Genomic DNA, 13,588 nt, shown 5'->3' on the forward strand with positions numbered 1-13,588 from the left:
TTCTCATACCCTATGGAACATAATATAACCTTTGTCGAAATTTTTCTTCACTCGCCCATCCTTGGCTTAATTTCTGCAACTAGAACCGATTCGCCAGCATACCTCGAGACGTAACCAACATAGCACATAACCGTGCAATCAGCTAATCAACAGCAACCTCCCCAACTTGGCTCGAAGCCATATATCAAGACACACTTAACAACTCATAACACTTTTACTCTAATGATGCCACAATGTCGTAGTGAGATTAAACTCAAATCATGTACAAGTTTGTGAAAACACAGATCATCTAGTACTGAAATCCTCTACAACCCTCGGATTTATCCCCACATCAACTGAGTCCACTCTCTTAAGCGACCCAAATTTTTAAATTTCAACACATACCCTTCAATTACACATGAGATCTTCTAACATACACGTAAGGACCATACCACTCAAGAACACTCCGCAGGAGATGACCCCTGTTTCACCTCAATTTAGTACTTCAGCATACCTTTCACCATCATATACGTTACTCAGTCATTAGTCTTCCTGAGTCCGAACTCATATCACCGCATGCAATGCACTTCACTTCCCAACTAGGAGGTATGACAATGTTCTTCACGCGCCCATAATTCGGGCTACACATCAATCCACAATAGGAGTCGAATCACTTAACAGTTCATCTATTATGCTGCAGACTTCTTCGTCACTACCAAGTCATATAATTACATCTCGCAGTACTAACATACTCATCACATGAATACCAAACCGCCATTCCGGCTAATAGGGGCAATACTGAACATATAAGTTCAAAACACTTGCTCACACAATCAGCACCTCGGTGCTCAAGCCATAGGCAAGGATCCGGCCTCAAGTCCTCCAGACTGGCCCAACATACTCACGAAGATTACATCTCGCCCCTCGATCGGGGAATCACAAACCATCAAGGCACATATAATACTGAGCGCTCACGTGCGCATACAGACGTGTGGAAGGAATTTCAAGAGTTATATCTCAAGCTGAATAAAGTACGCACGATAAGAATTCCAAGAATGGGAAGTTTTCCAAAAGGTTCTGCAGCCTCTCGAGGATAAATACAGACGTCTCCGTACCGATCCGCGAGACTCTACTAAACCTGCTCATGACTCGTGAGACCTAGTAACCTAGGCTCTGATACCAACTTGTCACGACCCAATTTCCCATACCCGGTCGTGATGGCGCCTCTCGTGAAGACAAGGCCAGCCAACTAACCCAAATTCTTTCACTAACAATTATTAAACATAAATGAATAGAAGATACAACTTAATGGCATTAGAAACTGTTAATTACTACCNATATATATATATATATATATATATATATAATAGTGTTTCTTTATTTTTGGAGCCTTAGGGCTTCACTTGCCTTACCCTAGAGCTCAGGAAACATCACAACTAAAACTCGTTAGTATGCTCATAAACAATTTGGATTTATTATAGATAGGTACCCAACATGAGAAACAATGAATGTGGTCCGAATATTGCAAAGTTTTTGAAAAGAAAAAGCTCCAAGCTGAAGTTGTCGGAATCATTATTTATCCAATTCAGGCCATCACCGTTTTAAAAAGTAAATAGAAATATAGAACAAGTCTATAAGTCACAGCAAAAAGACAGTTCATTCTCCCATTACAAATTCAAATGCAAATCTATAAAATTAGATCTTGGTACTTAAATAAACAAAAAGTAAATCAAAGATTCAAAATGATCATTAAAAATTATGGTGTGATAGACATAATATCTTATTTTTAACCAATTTTTTTAATTCAAGCCAAGATATTGAGAAAATCTTGATAGCAATCGTTTTCCTTTTAATGAGCATTATTCTGATTGAGTTCCATTTGAGTCGGTCCAAAAATAAATATCGACACCGAATGACAAATCAAACCTAGCTTCAGAACCCGTGTTTCCATACAAAAATTCTTTAAAAAAGTTATTTAGTTATATATTGGACTGAATTTTTAATTTTTGTGAAGATGAGTTTTCAAATTTGAAATGTGAGTTTTATCACTTTTTTATGCAAAATTTTATTTCCTTACAAAATTGCTAAAAAAGTTCACGTAAAATATATATTCAAACATAATTTTAAGCTTCAATTTTTTTTCCAACTTAACTCCAACAATTACCTTTAAAAAAATAAATTATATTTTATGCCCAAACGCCTGCTTAAACAGATGAAATTCCTTTTCTAGTCCAACTCGGGATCACTCGACCGACAACACTAAATTTCACCGCATGTCACGCGCGCTAAATTGAAACGGACATCCCGTTCACACTTTTATCTAGAGCTCCATACTATTTTGAAAATATCATGGTAGTAACGTAATTGAGTGAAAAACTGAGGGCATTTCAGCTTAAATTGGAGGTATAAATATCCAAAAATCTGTACTACCTCCACCTCCGTCGCATCTTCCTGGTCTTCGCAGCCGAAGCGATAAAGGTAGATTATTTATTTATTTACTTATTTTAACTTTTTTTTCACTCTCACTCTTTCTGCTGTTCTATATGTTTAGCTTTGAATCTCAAAATATAGGGTTTCTATGATCTGCAGTAAGCTTTAATTTTGGACTTATATTTTGCTGCATTTTCACTACGAGTTTCGAATTTTTTCTGATATTCGATTCATTGGATCAAGATAGTTTAATATTTTAAATATCTTAGTCAATTTAGTGTCTTTAAAGTTCTTTTGCATGTTTATATCCATTTTGTTTCTTTGATCTCTTTTTCCTTGTTAAATTAGTAACTTTATTGGTAATTTTGTGGAATGAAGTCTTCTTTGCTGGATGAGTTATTCATTTACAACTTTATTAGATTAAAACTGGCTGTTGTGTCTTATAAAAATGCTGCTAATTGCTATTTATATGATTAAGCCATAAATTTTTCTCTTTCAGTGCATAGATTCTTAACACTGCATACTTATACTTTTTCCAAGTTCTTTGTTTATTCCTGCAAACCATATTCTTCTGTAGTTTTCCTTTTTCTACAGAGTTAGGTGATTTACTATTATTATTTCGCGCTGCAATTACCTTGACCTTGATTTTCTTGAGGCTATGAGATGATCTCTATCAAGTTCAAATATTGTTACTTGTTGATTTAGACAGTTAGTATTTGCTTTGTCTCTTATTTTTACCATGCGTTCATATAGTATGAGTTGGTATGGTTTACTCACTTATTATGAGTACATTTGACCTGATTTTTGCTTCTTTAAAAAATGCATTTTCCGGCAATTCTCAAGGCTTATACTTCTTTAATCAGATACTGGAATATGGAGAATATGCACAGCTACTGGCAATTTGGTGATGAGCTTCGAGGGCAATCAAAAGTCATAGAGGATCATAAATGGTCAACAGCTGCTCTAAAATTGTCTGAGCAGATGAAGTACAAGGGTGAACGAAGGAATAACCTTGACCTTTCAAAGAGCTCGGCTGAAATTAGGCCCAGGGGTAGTTATATTTTTCAGGAAGATAACAAGTGGGAAAGCCTTAACTTCAACATGTTAAATTTGGATAACAAGATGACTGAAAATATGAGCAAGAATCGCGTTGCAGATGGCATTTACAATATGAATCCAGTTTATCTTAAGCCCGATTTTAACAGTTTGGGAAATGCGTCTTTAAGCAAGTTCAATGTCAGCAACTACACCAAGGAACCTGGCAAGAACAACAATAACAGCATCGAGAGCGCCAATGGGAATAACTCTGTTGACAAAAGGTTTAAGACTCTGCCTGCTGCTGAGACACTGCCTAAGAATGAGGTTCTTGGTGGATATATATTTGTTTGTAACAATGATACTATGCAGGAAGACCTAAAGCGCCTGCTGTTCGGTAATTACCTTTTCCCTATCATGTTAGACATCTTCTACCCAAGTGGACTATTGTGTTTGATATTGAATAGCCAGGGATCTTATTTCTTGTTACTAGTGTAACAAACTACATGGTGAACCTGCTTAGTTAACAACCAGTTATTTTACTCTATATTTTATGCTAGAAGCTAAAGAGCAACTAGCCAACAATTGAAGAAAATGAATTCCAACTTTGTTACTCCATCTGCTTAGTAGACTATTCTTTGTTTGATTTTCAGCCTCTGTGCATGTTAACTTTATGTGACTTTTTAGTTTTCAAGGCTGGCAGAAGAATTTTCATACCCTAATTTGATAGAACATTTTAGCTTGTTCCACTAAATTATTACCAGCAGAGCCAACTGTAAACAAAGTAGAAATCATCGATAAATTGATGACCAGAAAGTTATGTTTTTCAGAAAGCTTTCACATATCCTCAACTCCAGTAACAACATAGCAAAGTACCTACAAAAGTTGAAATTATTGATAAGTAGATGATGGCTAGAAAATTTCTTCCCATTGTTATCACCTCTAAACTTCAATCACTTCTTTGCAGGCCTACCTCCTAGATACAGAGATTCTGTCAGGGCTATAACACCAGGGTTACCCTTGTTCCTATATAACTACACTACTCACCAGTTGCATGGTATCTTCGAGGTTAGTTGCAGTAACTTAACTTTTGGTTATACTGGTGTGGTGTGAGCTCAAAACCGTGATAATATCAACTGTTTTATATTTCTGTAACTAAAGAGTAATTAACATCAAATCTCATGCCGGAAGCTGCATGGCGTGCAGTGTGAAGCATAAGATTTTTAGTTATACAAAGGATATCTGTTTCTTCTCTTATCATTTTTTCTTTAATTTTGTGGTTAGAAAATTTTCTCACCTAGGGTTAGGTCTGATGTGCTCGATACTTCATGGGGAACCTTATGGTTTTGCTGCTTTTGCCCTGAGCATTAACTTGCTGGCCTCTAATTTCTAGTCAAGAAATGAGTTCTGATTACTGTATCTTGTTAAATATGAGCACTAGAGCATTTTAGAATAGCTTCAGTAGAAGGCCTATCCTGTTACTTCTCCAATTGTGTTTTATGCAATAAGCATAGATGTCATATAAAAGTTGGATTCAATTCAATGGAGTCTCTCCAACATGCACCATGACTTTTTCTTTAAATTATCTGCGCAGGCGTCAAGTTTTGGAGGTTCCAACATTGATCCAACTGCCTGGGAGGATAAAAAGTGCAAAGGAGAGTCAAGGTTTCCTGCTCAGGTGAGGTTATGAATTACAGCTCACTTTTTATTGAGGCTTTTTGAAGAATCTGTATTGATTATTCAGTTTCATGTACTTAACGGTTAGGTAAGGATCCGTGTCCGGAAAGTCTGTAAGCCTTTGGAGGAAGATGCTTTTAGACCAGTTTTACATCATTATGATGGCCCCAAGTTCCGCCTGGAGCTCTCTGTGCCTGAGGTAAGATGAGATTTTGTTCACGTATAAGTTCCATTCACCTGTTATTTGGGGACTACAGATTTTTAACCCCTATAACCTTATTGTTTTGCAGACTTTGGACTTACTAGATCTCTGTGAAAAAGCTGATGTCTAGGTGCTATGTGCACGTGCTGGTGTCCTGTACTAATAAGCATAAAGGAATTGTAGCCTATGTGTATGTTATAAGTTTGTGGTGCATGTCAGCAGTGTGCTGTCTGTAGATTCTCCAGAGCGCAAGCTTTTGGGGCAAGTCTGGTTAAGCGGCTCTAAATTTAGGATAGCTTGTGTAATCCAAATAAGTGTAATGCTCATCTCTGAAGATGTTCGTAGATTAGCTTCACAAATTTAGCCATGTAATCTTACTGTAAACTTGAGACTAGTAAGAAGATTATGTAACACGTCAAGATGGAATGTGTTTCTTTATCTATAGTTGAGCTCTGCTTCATCCAATTTGTTCCACTTGAATTCTTAAAATTTATTTCCTTTCTGGCGATGCCAGTGTGTATCCACCAGGAAATTTGGTGCGGGTTGTCATGAGAATATTAGGTTGATGGTGAAATTGTATCCAGCGACAAGTTTCTGCAGAAACCATGTGGCTATCTTTGGCTCATTAGGGAACAGAGATAGATTAATGGGTACGAGAAACCATGTGGCTATCTTTGGCTCATTAGGGAACAGAGATAGATTAATGTGTCGTACCCAACGTTGACTGGGACTGTTAATGGTCCTTCCGCTGCTCATATAGAGTATGAAAAGCAGTTGTTTGGCTGGGACTGTGAATGGTCCTTCCGCTGCTCATATGGAGTATTGAAAAGCAGTTGTGGGACCGTTAACTATCCCCACAAATATCGTCGTCATGTTAAAGAAGTGCCAACATATAGTACGTCCGAATAATAACCTAGATACATGTACCAAAATAATTGTGTTAAACTTTACTTTGAAGTGTTTGGTTTGGACAGACTGCACAACCTGCAATTTGGTTTTCCTTGTATATAGCGATCACAAGTAGAAATACCGAACACTGACCAACTTTAGTATAAACTTCTGTCGGATGGGAATTCTTGCGGCATTATAAAATGTTAGTATTCAACCAAAACATCTGGCTGGAATACAGACTGTCAGAATGGGAACAGAAGTGGAGCAGACAGCAAAGTTTCTTGATTGAAATGGAGTACAATATGTCCAATTGGTTGAGCCAAAGTATCATTTCATGCATGGAGCTAGACAGCGAGATGTAAATGCATGAAGGTTACAAGGCGTAGAAGAAATAGAACAGTACGTAGTATTATTCCATCAGAAGTGCAAAAGCAACATCAATTATCTGACGAGCAAAAAAAGGCAGCACCTTTATAGTCTGGCTGTGGAAGCTAAATGTTGTAGGACATCCTGACTTTTCATTGTCATTCAATGACCATTTGCCATCCTGGTTCCATTGCTGCGGCATGCTAAGTTAAGCAGATTTGTGCAACAGAACCCCTCTAATCAGAGTTTTCTTTCACATTTGTGGCTCCTAGCAATGAATTCAGGTGCGCCTTTGCCCTCTTGGAAAAGTTCCTCAAGTTACAATTCCAGGTCTGAGTTGTACTATCTAGAATATTTCTACGGGTTTCCCAGATTCTCATCATACCCATGTTTCAAACTCATTCAAACAGTACTAACACTATCAGGAGCTAAAACAGAGCTGAACAATCTGAAGAGCCAGGGAACTGAGAAAATGTAAGCAGCTTTATGTTTGCAGTGCCACTTAAAATAAATATTTTTTTCATCTTAATTGCTTGATCCGGCAGCACAGCGTGTTTGTCCCTGCAAGAAAATCAGAAACGGCTATGAAGTAGTATCCTCACTCTCCCTGCAGCACGTTGATAAGAAGATATTGAAAAGGAAAGAAGAGCTCTATTTCCAACCGAAATGAATACCTTCAACATTATTCATGTGAATCCTCCTCCAGGATTTTGACAGAATCATGGAGCTTAAAAAGTTTTCCTGAGAGAGGTAATACTGCCTGAGGAATGTCAAAGAAAGTGCTAATGTTGCCATGCCACTCTGGTTACAGCAAGCCCATTCAACAAAGATTGACTAAGAACGCAAGAAGGTTCATTTTTCAGGTAAGACTTGTTTTGATATTCACTTTAATCCAAAAACTCCAGTCTACCTAAAGGAACTTATCCGATGGTCGTATTACACACAGATGTTATACATACAGGTCCCGATGGCAATTGCCGTGAAATTTGAAACTACGATCTCCTTCAAAAGATTCTATAAATGATGGGTAAACTTATGTAGCATCATTCACAAGGCTCCAACCAGGTGTTTTCTTTAAGCTTCCTTCCTTCATCTGCTTCCTTAGTTTTACCACATCCTCCCATCTTCCAGCCTCTGCATACATATTAGATAAAACAACATAAACGCCATGACTATTTGGATTCAAAAGCAGAATTTCTTTCACAACTCGTTCTGCAATATCTATATTTCCATGGCTATGACATGCATGTAATAAGGATCCCCAGATAACCACGTCAGCCTTCAAAACCATTACTCTTATGAGCTGCTCAGCTTCTAGCAGTTTCCCATTACGCCCAAGAATGTCAACCATGCATCCATAATGCTCAATCTTGGGCTCTATACCATACAACTCTTTCAAGGAGTGAAATATTCCTTCACCATAGACAAACAATCCGGCATGGCAGCATGCTGATAGAACCCCAACTAATGTAATATCATTTGGCTTTACTTTTTCTTGTTCTAGCTTCTTAAAGAAGTTAATTGCTTCTTTCGCATGTCCGTGAGCAGCTAACCCACAAATCATGGCATTCCAAGTGGCAATATTCCTTTCTCTCATACCACTAAAACACTTCTTTGCTTCTACTATGGCACCATTCTTTGCATACATGTTCACTAACGCCGTGCCAAGAATCACTCCTAATTCTATCCCTTTTTCTTCCATATATACGTGAATCTGTTCTCCTAATTGCAAACTATCCGACTGAGCACAAGCTGACAAAACAGAAGCCAAGGTGGCTCCGTTGGGCTCAACTCCATCCGCAAGCATACGCTCAAACAACTGAATAGCGTCATTATATCTATCATTCTGTGCAAACCCACAAATCATCGTCGTCCAAATACTCAAATTTCGCTCAGTAATTCCATCAAACACTCTTCGTGCATCCTTCAATACACGACAGACCGAATACGCTCTGATCAAACCATTACCAACATGCAAATCTAAATCCAACCCGAATTTAATAACATGACAATGCACTTCTTTACTAATATAAGTACACCTCAAGTTGGAACAAGCTTTCAGTACAAAAGGGAATGTATGTTTGCCGGGAGTAACGCAACGCCTTCGCATTTTCACATAACGGAGCAAGGCTTGTTGGGGATTTGAGCTACCAGCTTGAGCTCTAATGAGAGTGTTCCACATGAATGAATTGGGTTCGTTGATACTATCAAAAAGTTTTAAGGCATAAGAAACATTGCCTGATTCCGAGAGAGCACAGAAGGATAGTAAGCGGCTGGCAGCATAATTGTCGTGGATACGGGCAGTGATGATCATTTGGGCATGGATTTGCTTCAGTTGGTGCATTGAAGTGCATTGGTCCGCTAGAAGAGATAGGCGTGGAGGAGAATAAGGACCGACGGTGATAGTACAGAGGTGCCTGCAATGGAGTCCCCTGAAATTGAAGAGCTTCCATTTTGGCGGGACCATTATTGAGAACCTCCTTCTTGTCATACATACAGTTACATATAGTACCGAGTTTTCATGTTGGGACAATAGTTGTATTTATGGTTAGAGGCGGGCCACTAACTTACTTGCATTCAAACTCTATATTTGTCATAAATTTTTTATTAAATATGCATAAATTATTAATTTAAAATTCAGCAACTTAAAATGTATTAATAAATTCTGAACCCATAAGTTTAAAATTCCAGCTTCGCCTCTCATAGTGGTTGTATGCCTTTGATAAATTTGAACAATAGACAATGTAAGATTTACCTGTCTAACAGTATCGGTGAACAATTTAACTGAGATAGATAGAACCGATAATACGAAATTTTGGCTACCGATCAAAGCTCGTGAATAATTGCACAATATAATAGGTAAGATTGCCTATCCAACAAAACTTGTAAACAATTTAACAAGACAAATAGAATGAAAGTAGTACCACATAGTGTTGCCTCCCGATTTAATTTGTGAACAATTGAACAAATGTGCAAATTTGTCCATCCAGAAAATATATGAATAAGTTAATAAAATAAATAAAATTGAAATAGTACCAAATTGTGATTGCCCAACAACATTTGTGCAATTAACCAAGCATAATTTTTCCATTTTTTCAATTGTGCAACGTAGAGCCGTCAAAATGGGCTTGCCTGTGAGACCAGCTCAACCCAGCCCTCTATTAGGATAGTGTTGGGTTGTAATTTTTATAGCCCATTTAAAGTTGAGGCTTATAAGCCCGGCCCAAGTTAGTCTGCTGGCCCTTGAGGCATGATTGAGCATGAGCCTGGGCCGGCCCGTGGGCTAAAAATTAATTAAATTTAAATTTAAATATTTAATATTTAAAAAATAAAAATTAAAAAAATTATGAACTATAATCCCCATTCCCCAACCTTAGATTGCTCATTTACCCTTCCATATCAACTAGAATTTAGATTTTTGGTATGCATGTAGTATGGAAAGATTAGCTTTTGTTTTGCTTAATTAACAACAAACTAGGAAAAAAGTCAAGTTTTAATACCCAAAGTGTCACGACCCAAAATTCACTAATAATCGTGATGGCGTCGGACACTGCTGTCAGGCAAGCCAACCAAAATACTCAATTAAATTCTCGTTTTAATAATTTTTGAAAACTACGATTTTCCTTCATATTTTACTAGTAAAAGGTAATCATTTCAAATTAAATATAAATGTTAAGAAGTTAATACAAGATACCCCGTAATCATCCCAGAACCCGGTGTCACAAGTGCATGAGCATTTACTAGGCAATGAAATAAAATACAGTAACTGTCCAGAATACAAAGTGGACTGAAATGAAAATACAGTACAATACTCTGAAGGAGACTCTGCTGGCTACGGGTCGTCTCGATAAATGTAGCTCACCTAAGTCTCCGTATCAACCATGCTGCTATGCCACTAAGCCACTAGCCATACATGAACCTGTGCAACAAAAATGCACAGCAAGTCTAGTATGAGTACGAAAACAACGTGAGTATCCCGTCTAATCTCGGAGAAGTAGAAACGAGGGGTCGACTTCGACACTTACTAGTGGTCCGATAATAACATATCAATAATATAGTAAATCGTGGATTTTCATAAAGATGGGTGTAACTCAATAGCAGAAACCAAGTAAGCAATTCTTTCATTAATAGGAGATTTCCAAATTCATTTTTCGTCATTTATACATGTATCTCAAGTCAGGGAGAGCAAATACCAACATCTATTAATCCTAAGGCAAGCAATAAAAGCATGCGCAAATCATGCCGAGGACGTACGGCCCGATCCAACAATATTTAAACTGTCCACTGCCAGAGGGTCGAATGGCGCGAACCATAGACGCATCTATTACCCCGCTCGCGAATCATACATGCGACGCGGTCAAATATAAATAAACACAACAATCAGTCAAATCAAGAATTCATCAGGGAATAGTTATCCAAGGAAAAGCCAATTCTTTTTTAATAATTCAAGAAAATGAAGTTTAATCTTTTTAGAAATTCATTACTAATTCGATGTAATTTAAGCAATTCAAACTGTCAATAAGATTACAAATATTCCAAGTATAGCATGCTTTTGGGTCCTAGACTACCCGGACTTAAACATAATAGTAGCTAAGCACGGACTCTCGTCACCTCGTGCGTACGTAGCCCCCACAAATAGGAGCACAAATCCAATTAATTCACCTATGGGGACAATTTTCTCTTACAAGGTTAGAAAGGAGACTCACCTCGCTCCGAGGTTCCATAACCGGCTTCCAAGCCCTTCCGATGACTCAAATCGATGCGCAACGCTCCAAAACTAGCCAAGAAATGAGAAAATCCATAAATATAGGCTCTAATACTCACAACAATCCAATTTAGATAAATTCCTCACTTCGCTCGAAGAGTTGACAAAATCGCCCTCGGGCCCACGTGCCCGGATTCCAAAAAAAACTCACAAAATTCGACAACCCATTCCGCTATGAGTTCAACCATACCAATTTTATCAAATTCCGATAACGAATCGACCTCCAAATCTAGAATTTTTGTTTTTTGCAAAGTTTACAAATTTTCTCCAATTTCTTCCATTTGATTCACTAATACTTGATGAAAATAACCATGGAATCATTAAATATAATCACTTTTGGATATAGAACACTTACCCCAATCCATATGGTGAAAATCGCCTCAAAAATCGCTTTAATCCGAGCTCCATAGCTAAAAAAATGAGTAAAAATCTCGGACTGCTCGATTTATACACTGTCCAGCATTTTCACACCTGCGGTTACTGTTCACGCAGGTGCGGTACTGTTCACGCACCTGCGGTTATTGTTCAAGCAGGTGCGGTACTGTTCACGCACCTGCGAAAAACACAGCAGCTGCCCACAAATTTCAGCAGCTTTTAATTTCACTAAAAATGCTCTAACTCCATCATACGAACTCGGAATTCGACGATTTTTGTTCCTATGAGTCACAAATAATAATACGAACCTAGTCCTTCAATCGAAACTCAATTCGAAGCTCATTTACTCAATGTGATACCAATTTCGCTCGTTAAATAATTAACTCATGTTTTGCGCTAAAAACTCAATCATGACTTGATGAAATTAGACCAAACTTTCCAGATCACTCCTATAATTCATTATCAAAATCCCGGAAGTCTCGAAATCGAGTTTCAATCTCTAGAACTAAAAATGGACCTTTGGATCATTACATGCTTATGCTCAAAACGCCAAACTCTTCCAAAAACTCCTCCAAAACTCATCCGAGCCCCATGGGATCCCAACCAAGTATACTAACAAGTCCCATAACATGACACGAACTTAGTCGATGCCTCAAATTACATTGAACAACACTATCGCACTCCAATTCAAGCTTAATAACCTTTAGAATTTCAAACTTCTACATTTGATGTCGAAACCTATTAGATCACGTCGGATTGACCTCAAATTTTGCATACAAGTCGCATTCGACGTTACGGACCTACTCCAACTTCCAGAATTGGATTCCCACCCCAATATCAAAAAGTTTACTTCCGGTCAAACTCCTTAAAAACCTTCAAATTTCTATCTTTAGTCAAATGACTCCAAAATGACCCCCGGACCTCCGAATTCACTTCCGATCGCGCTCCCAACACCACAATCACCATACGGAGCTATTCCCAGACTTGGAATCCCAAGCAAACATCAATAACACTGAAATGCACTTCAACCCAAAGTTATGAAATTGTTCCAAAAATGCTAACTCCTACGATAGGCGCCGAAACATCCCCGGATCTTCCAAAACTCGATCCGGACATACGCCCAAGTCCGAAATCATCATACGAACCTGCTGGAACCTTTGAATCCCGATTCCAAGGTTGTTTACTCAAAAATCTAATCTTAGTCAATTCTTTCAACTTAAAGCTTCCGAAATGAGAATTCTCTTTCCAAATCAACTTCGAACTTCCCAAAATTCAATTCCGACCATGCGTACAAGTCATAATACCTGAAGTGAAGCTGCTCATGGCCTCAAACCGCTGAATGGCGCGCTAGAGCTCAAAATGACCGATCGGGTCGTTACATTCTCTGCCACTTAAACATACGTTCGTCCTCGAACGTGCTAAGAACTGCGCTGGAGTTGCCCGAAATCACTGTTTAACACCTCGTGCACCTATCCGTGCTACCACAACTTAGTTGAGCACATTAGCTCGATCAATTCTGAAGATATTCCCTTTTATTCAAGCAAATAAGCTTAGAGCCCAATTCCAACATCCAGAATTCTCTTCCAGGCCTGCTTCCAATATATAAACACCGTATCAATCACTACATGAGGTACTAGAACATGACTGCATTTCTTTGCTGAATTCTCACCATGCATCACATTATTCACAGGACCATAATAACATTCTCTGATCATAATAACCAACATTCCCTGAATCTAATGCTCACAACGCACCTCAAGGTATATATAAGTCTTGTTCCAACTCTCGTAATTCCGCCACGACAGAAGAGATGTGTAGAAATTCATAACCAACTGCCAAGTCAACAAATCATTGAGGCTACACTCCTG

At 38.1% G+C, this 13,588-nt stretch overlaps 2 protein-coding genes across 4 annotated transcripts; one reads left to right on the plus strand and one right to left on the minus strand.

The window, feature by feature from the left end:
• On the plus strand, positions 2,353 to 5,788 carry LOC109207442 (B2 protein-like). Of its 3 annotated transcripts, none has more exons than XM_019370365.1 (6): positions 2,353 to 2,457; positions 3,273 to 3,841; positions 4,412 to 4,512; positions 5,039 to 5,122; positions 5,210 to 5,320; positions 5,412 to 5,788. In XM_019370365.1, the coding sequence occupies exons 2-6, from the start codon at positions 3,283 to 3,285 to the stop codon at positions 5,451 to 5,453; spliced, it is 897 nt and encodes a 298-aa protein (XP_019225910.1). In that variant the 5' UTR covers positions 2,353 to 2,457; positions 3,273 to 3,282; the 3' UTR covers positions 5,454 to 5,788. The 3 variants fall into 3 exon arrangements, with proteins under 3 accessions (XP_019225910.1, XP_019225915.1, XP_019225923.1); XM_019370370.1 differs by having other exon boundaries at positions 2,384 to 2,457; positions 3,253 to 3,841; XM_019370378.1 differs by lacking the exon at positions 2,353 to 2,457 and adding an exon at positions 2,482 to 2,567.
• LOC109207458 (pentatricopeptide repeat-containing protein At5g56310-like) lies at positions 6,374 to 9,126 on the minus strand. The gene is made up of 2 exons (XM_019370385.1): positions 7,255 to 9,126; positions 6,374 to 7,141 (listed from the first exon to the last, which is right to left on the minus strand). Exon 1 carries the CDS (start codon positions 9,069 to 9,071, stop codon positions 7,614 to 7,616), a length of 1,458 nt encoding a protein of 485 aa, XP_019225930.1. The 5' UTR covers positions 9,072 to 9,126; the 3' UTR covers positions 6,374 to 7,141; positions 7,255 to 7,613.

Source organism: Nicotiana attenuata, chromosome 2, assembly GCF_001879085.1.
Source record: "Nicotiana attenuata strain UT chromosome 2, NIATTr2, whole genome shotgun sequence".
NCBI classification, from domain to species: domain Eukaryota; kingdom Viridiplantae; phylum Streptophyta; class Magnoliopsida; order Solanales; family Solanaceae; genus Nicotiana; species Nicotiana attenuata.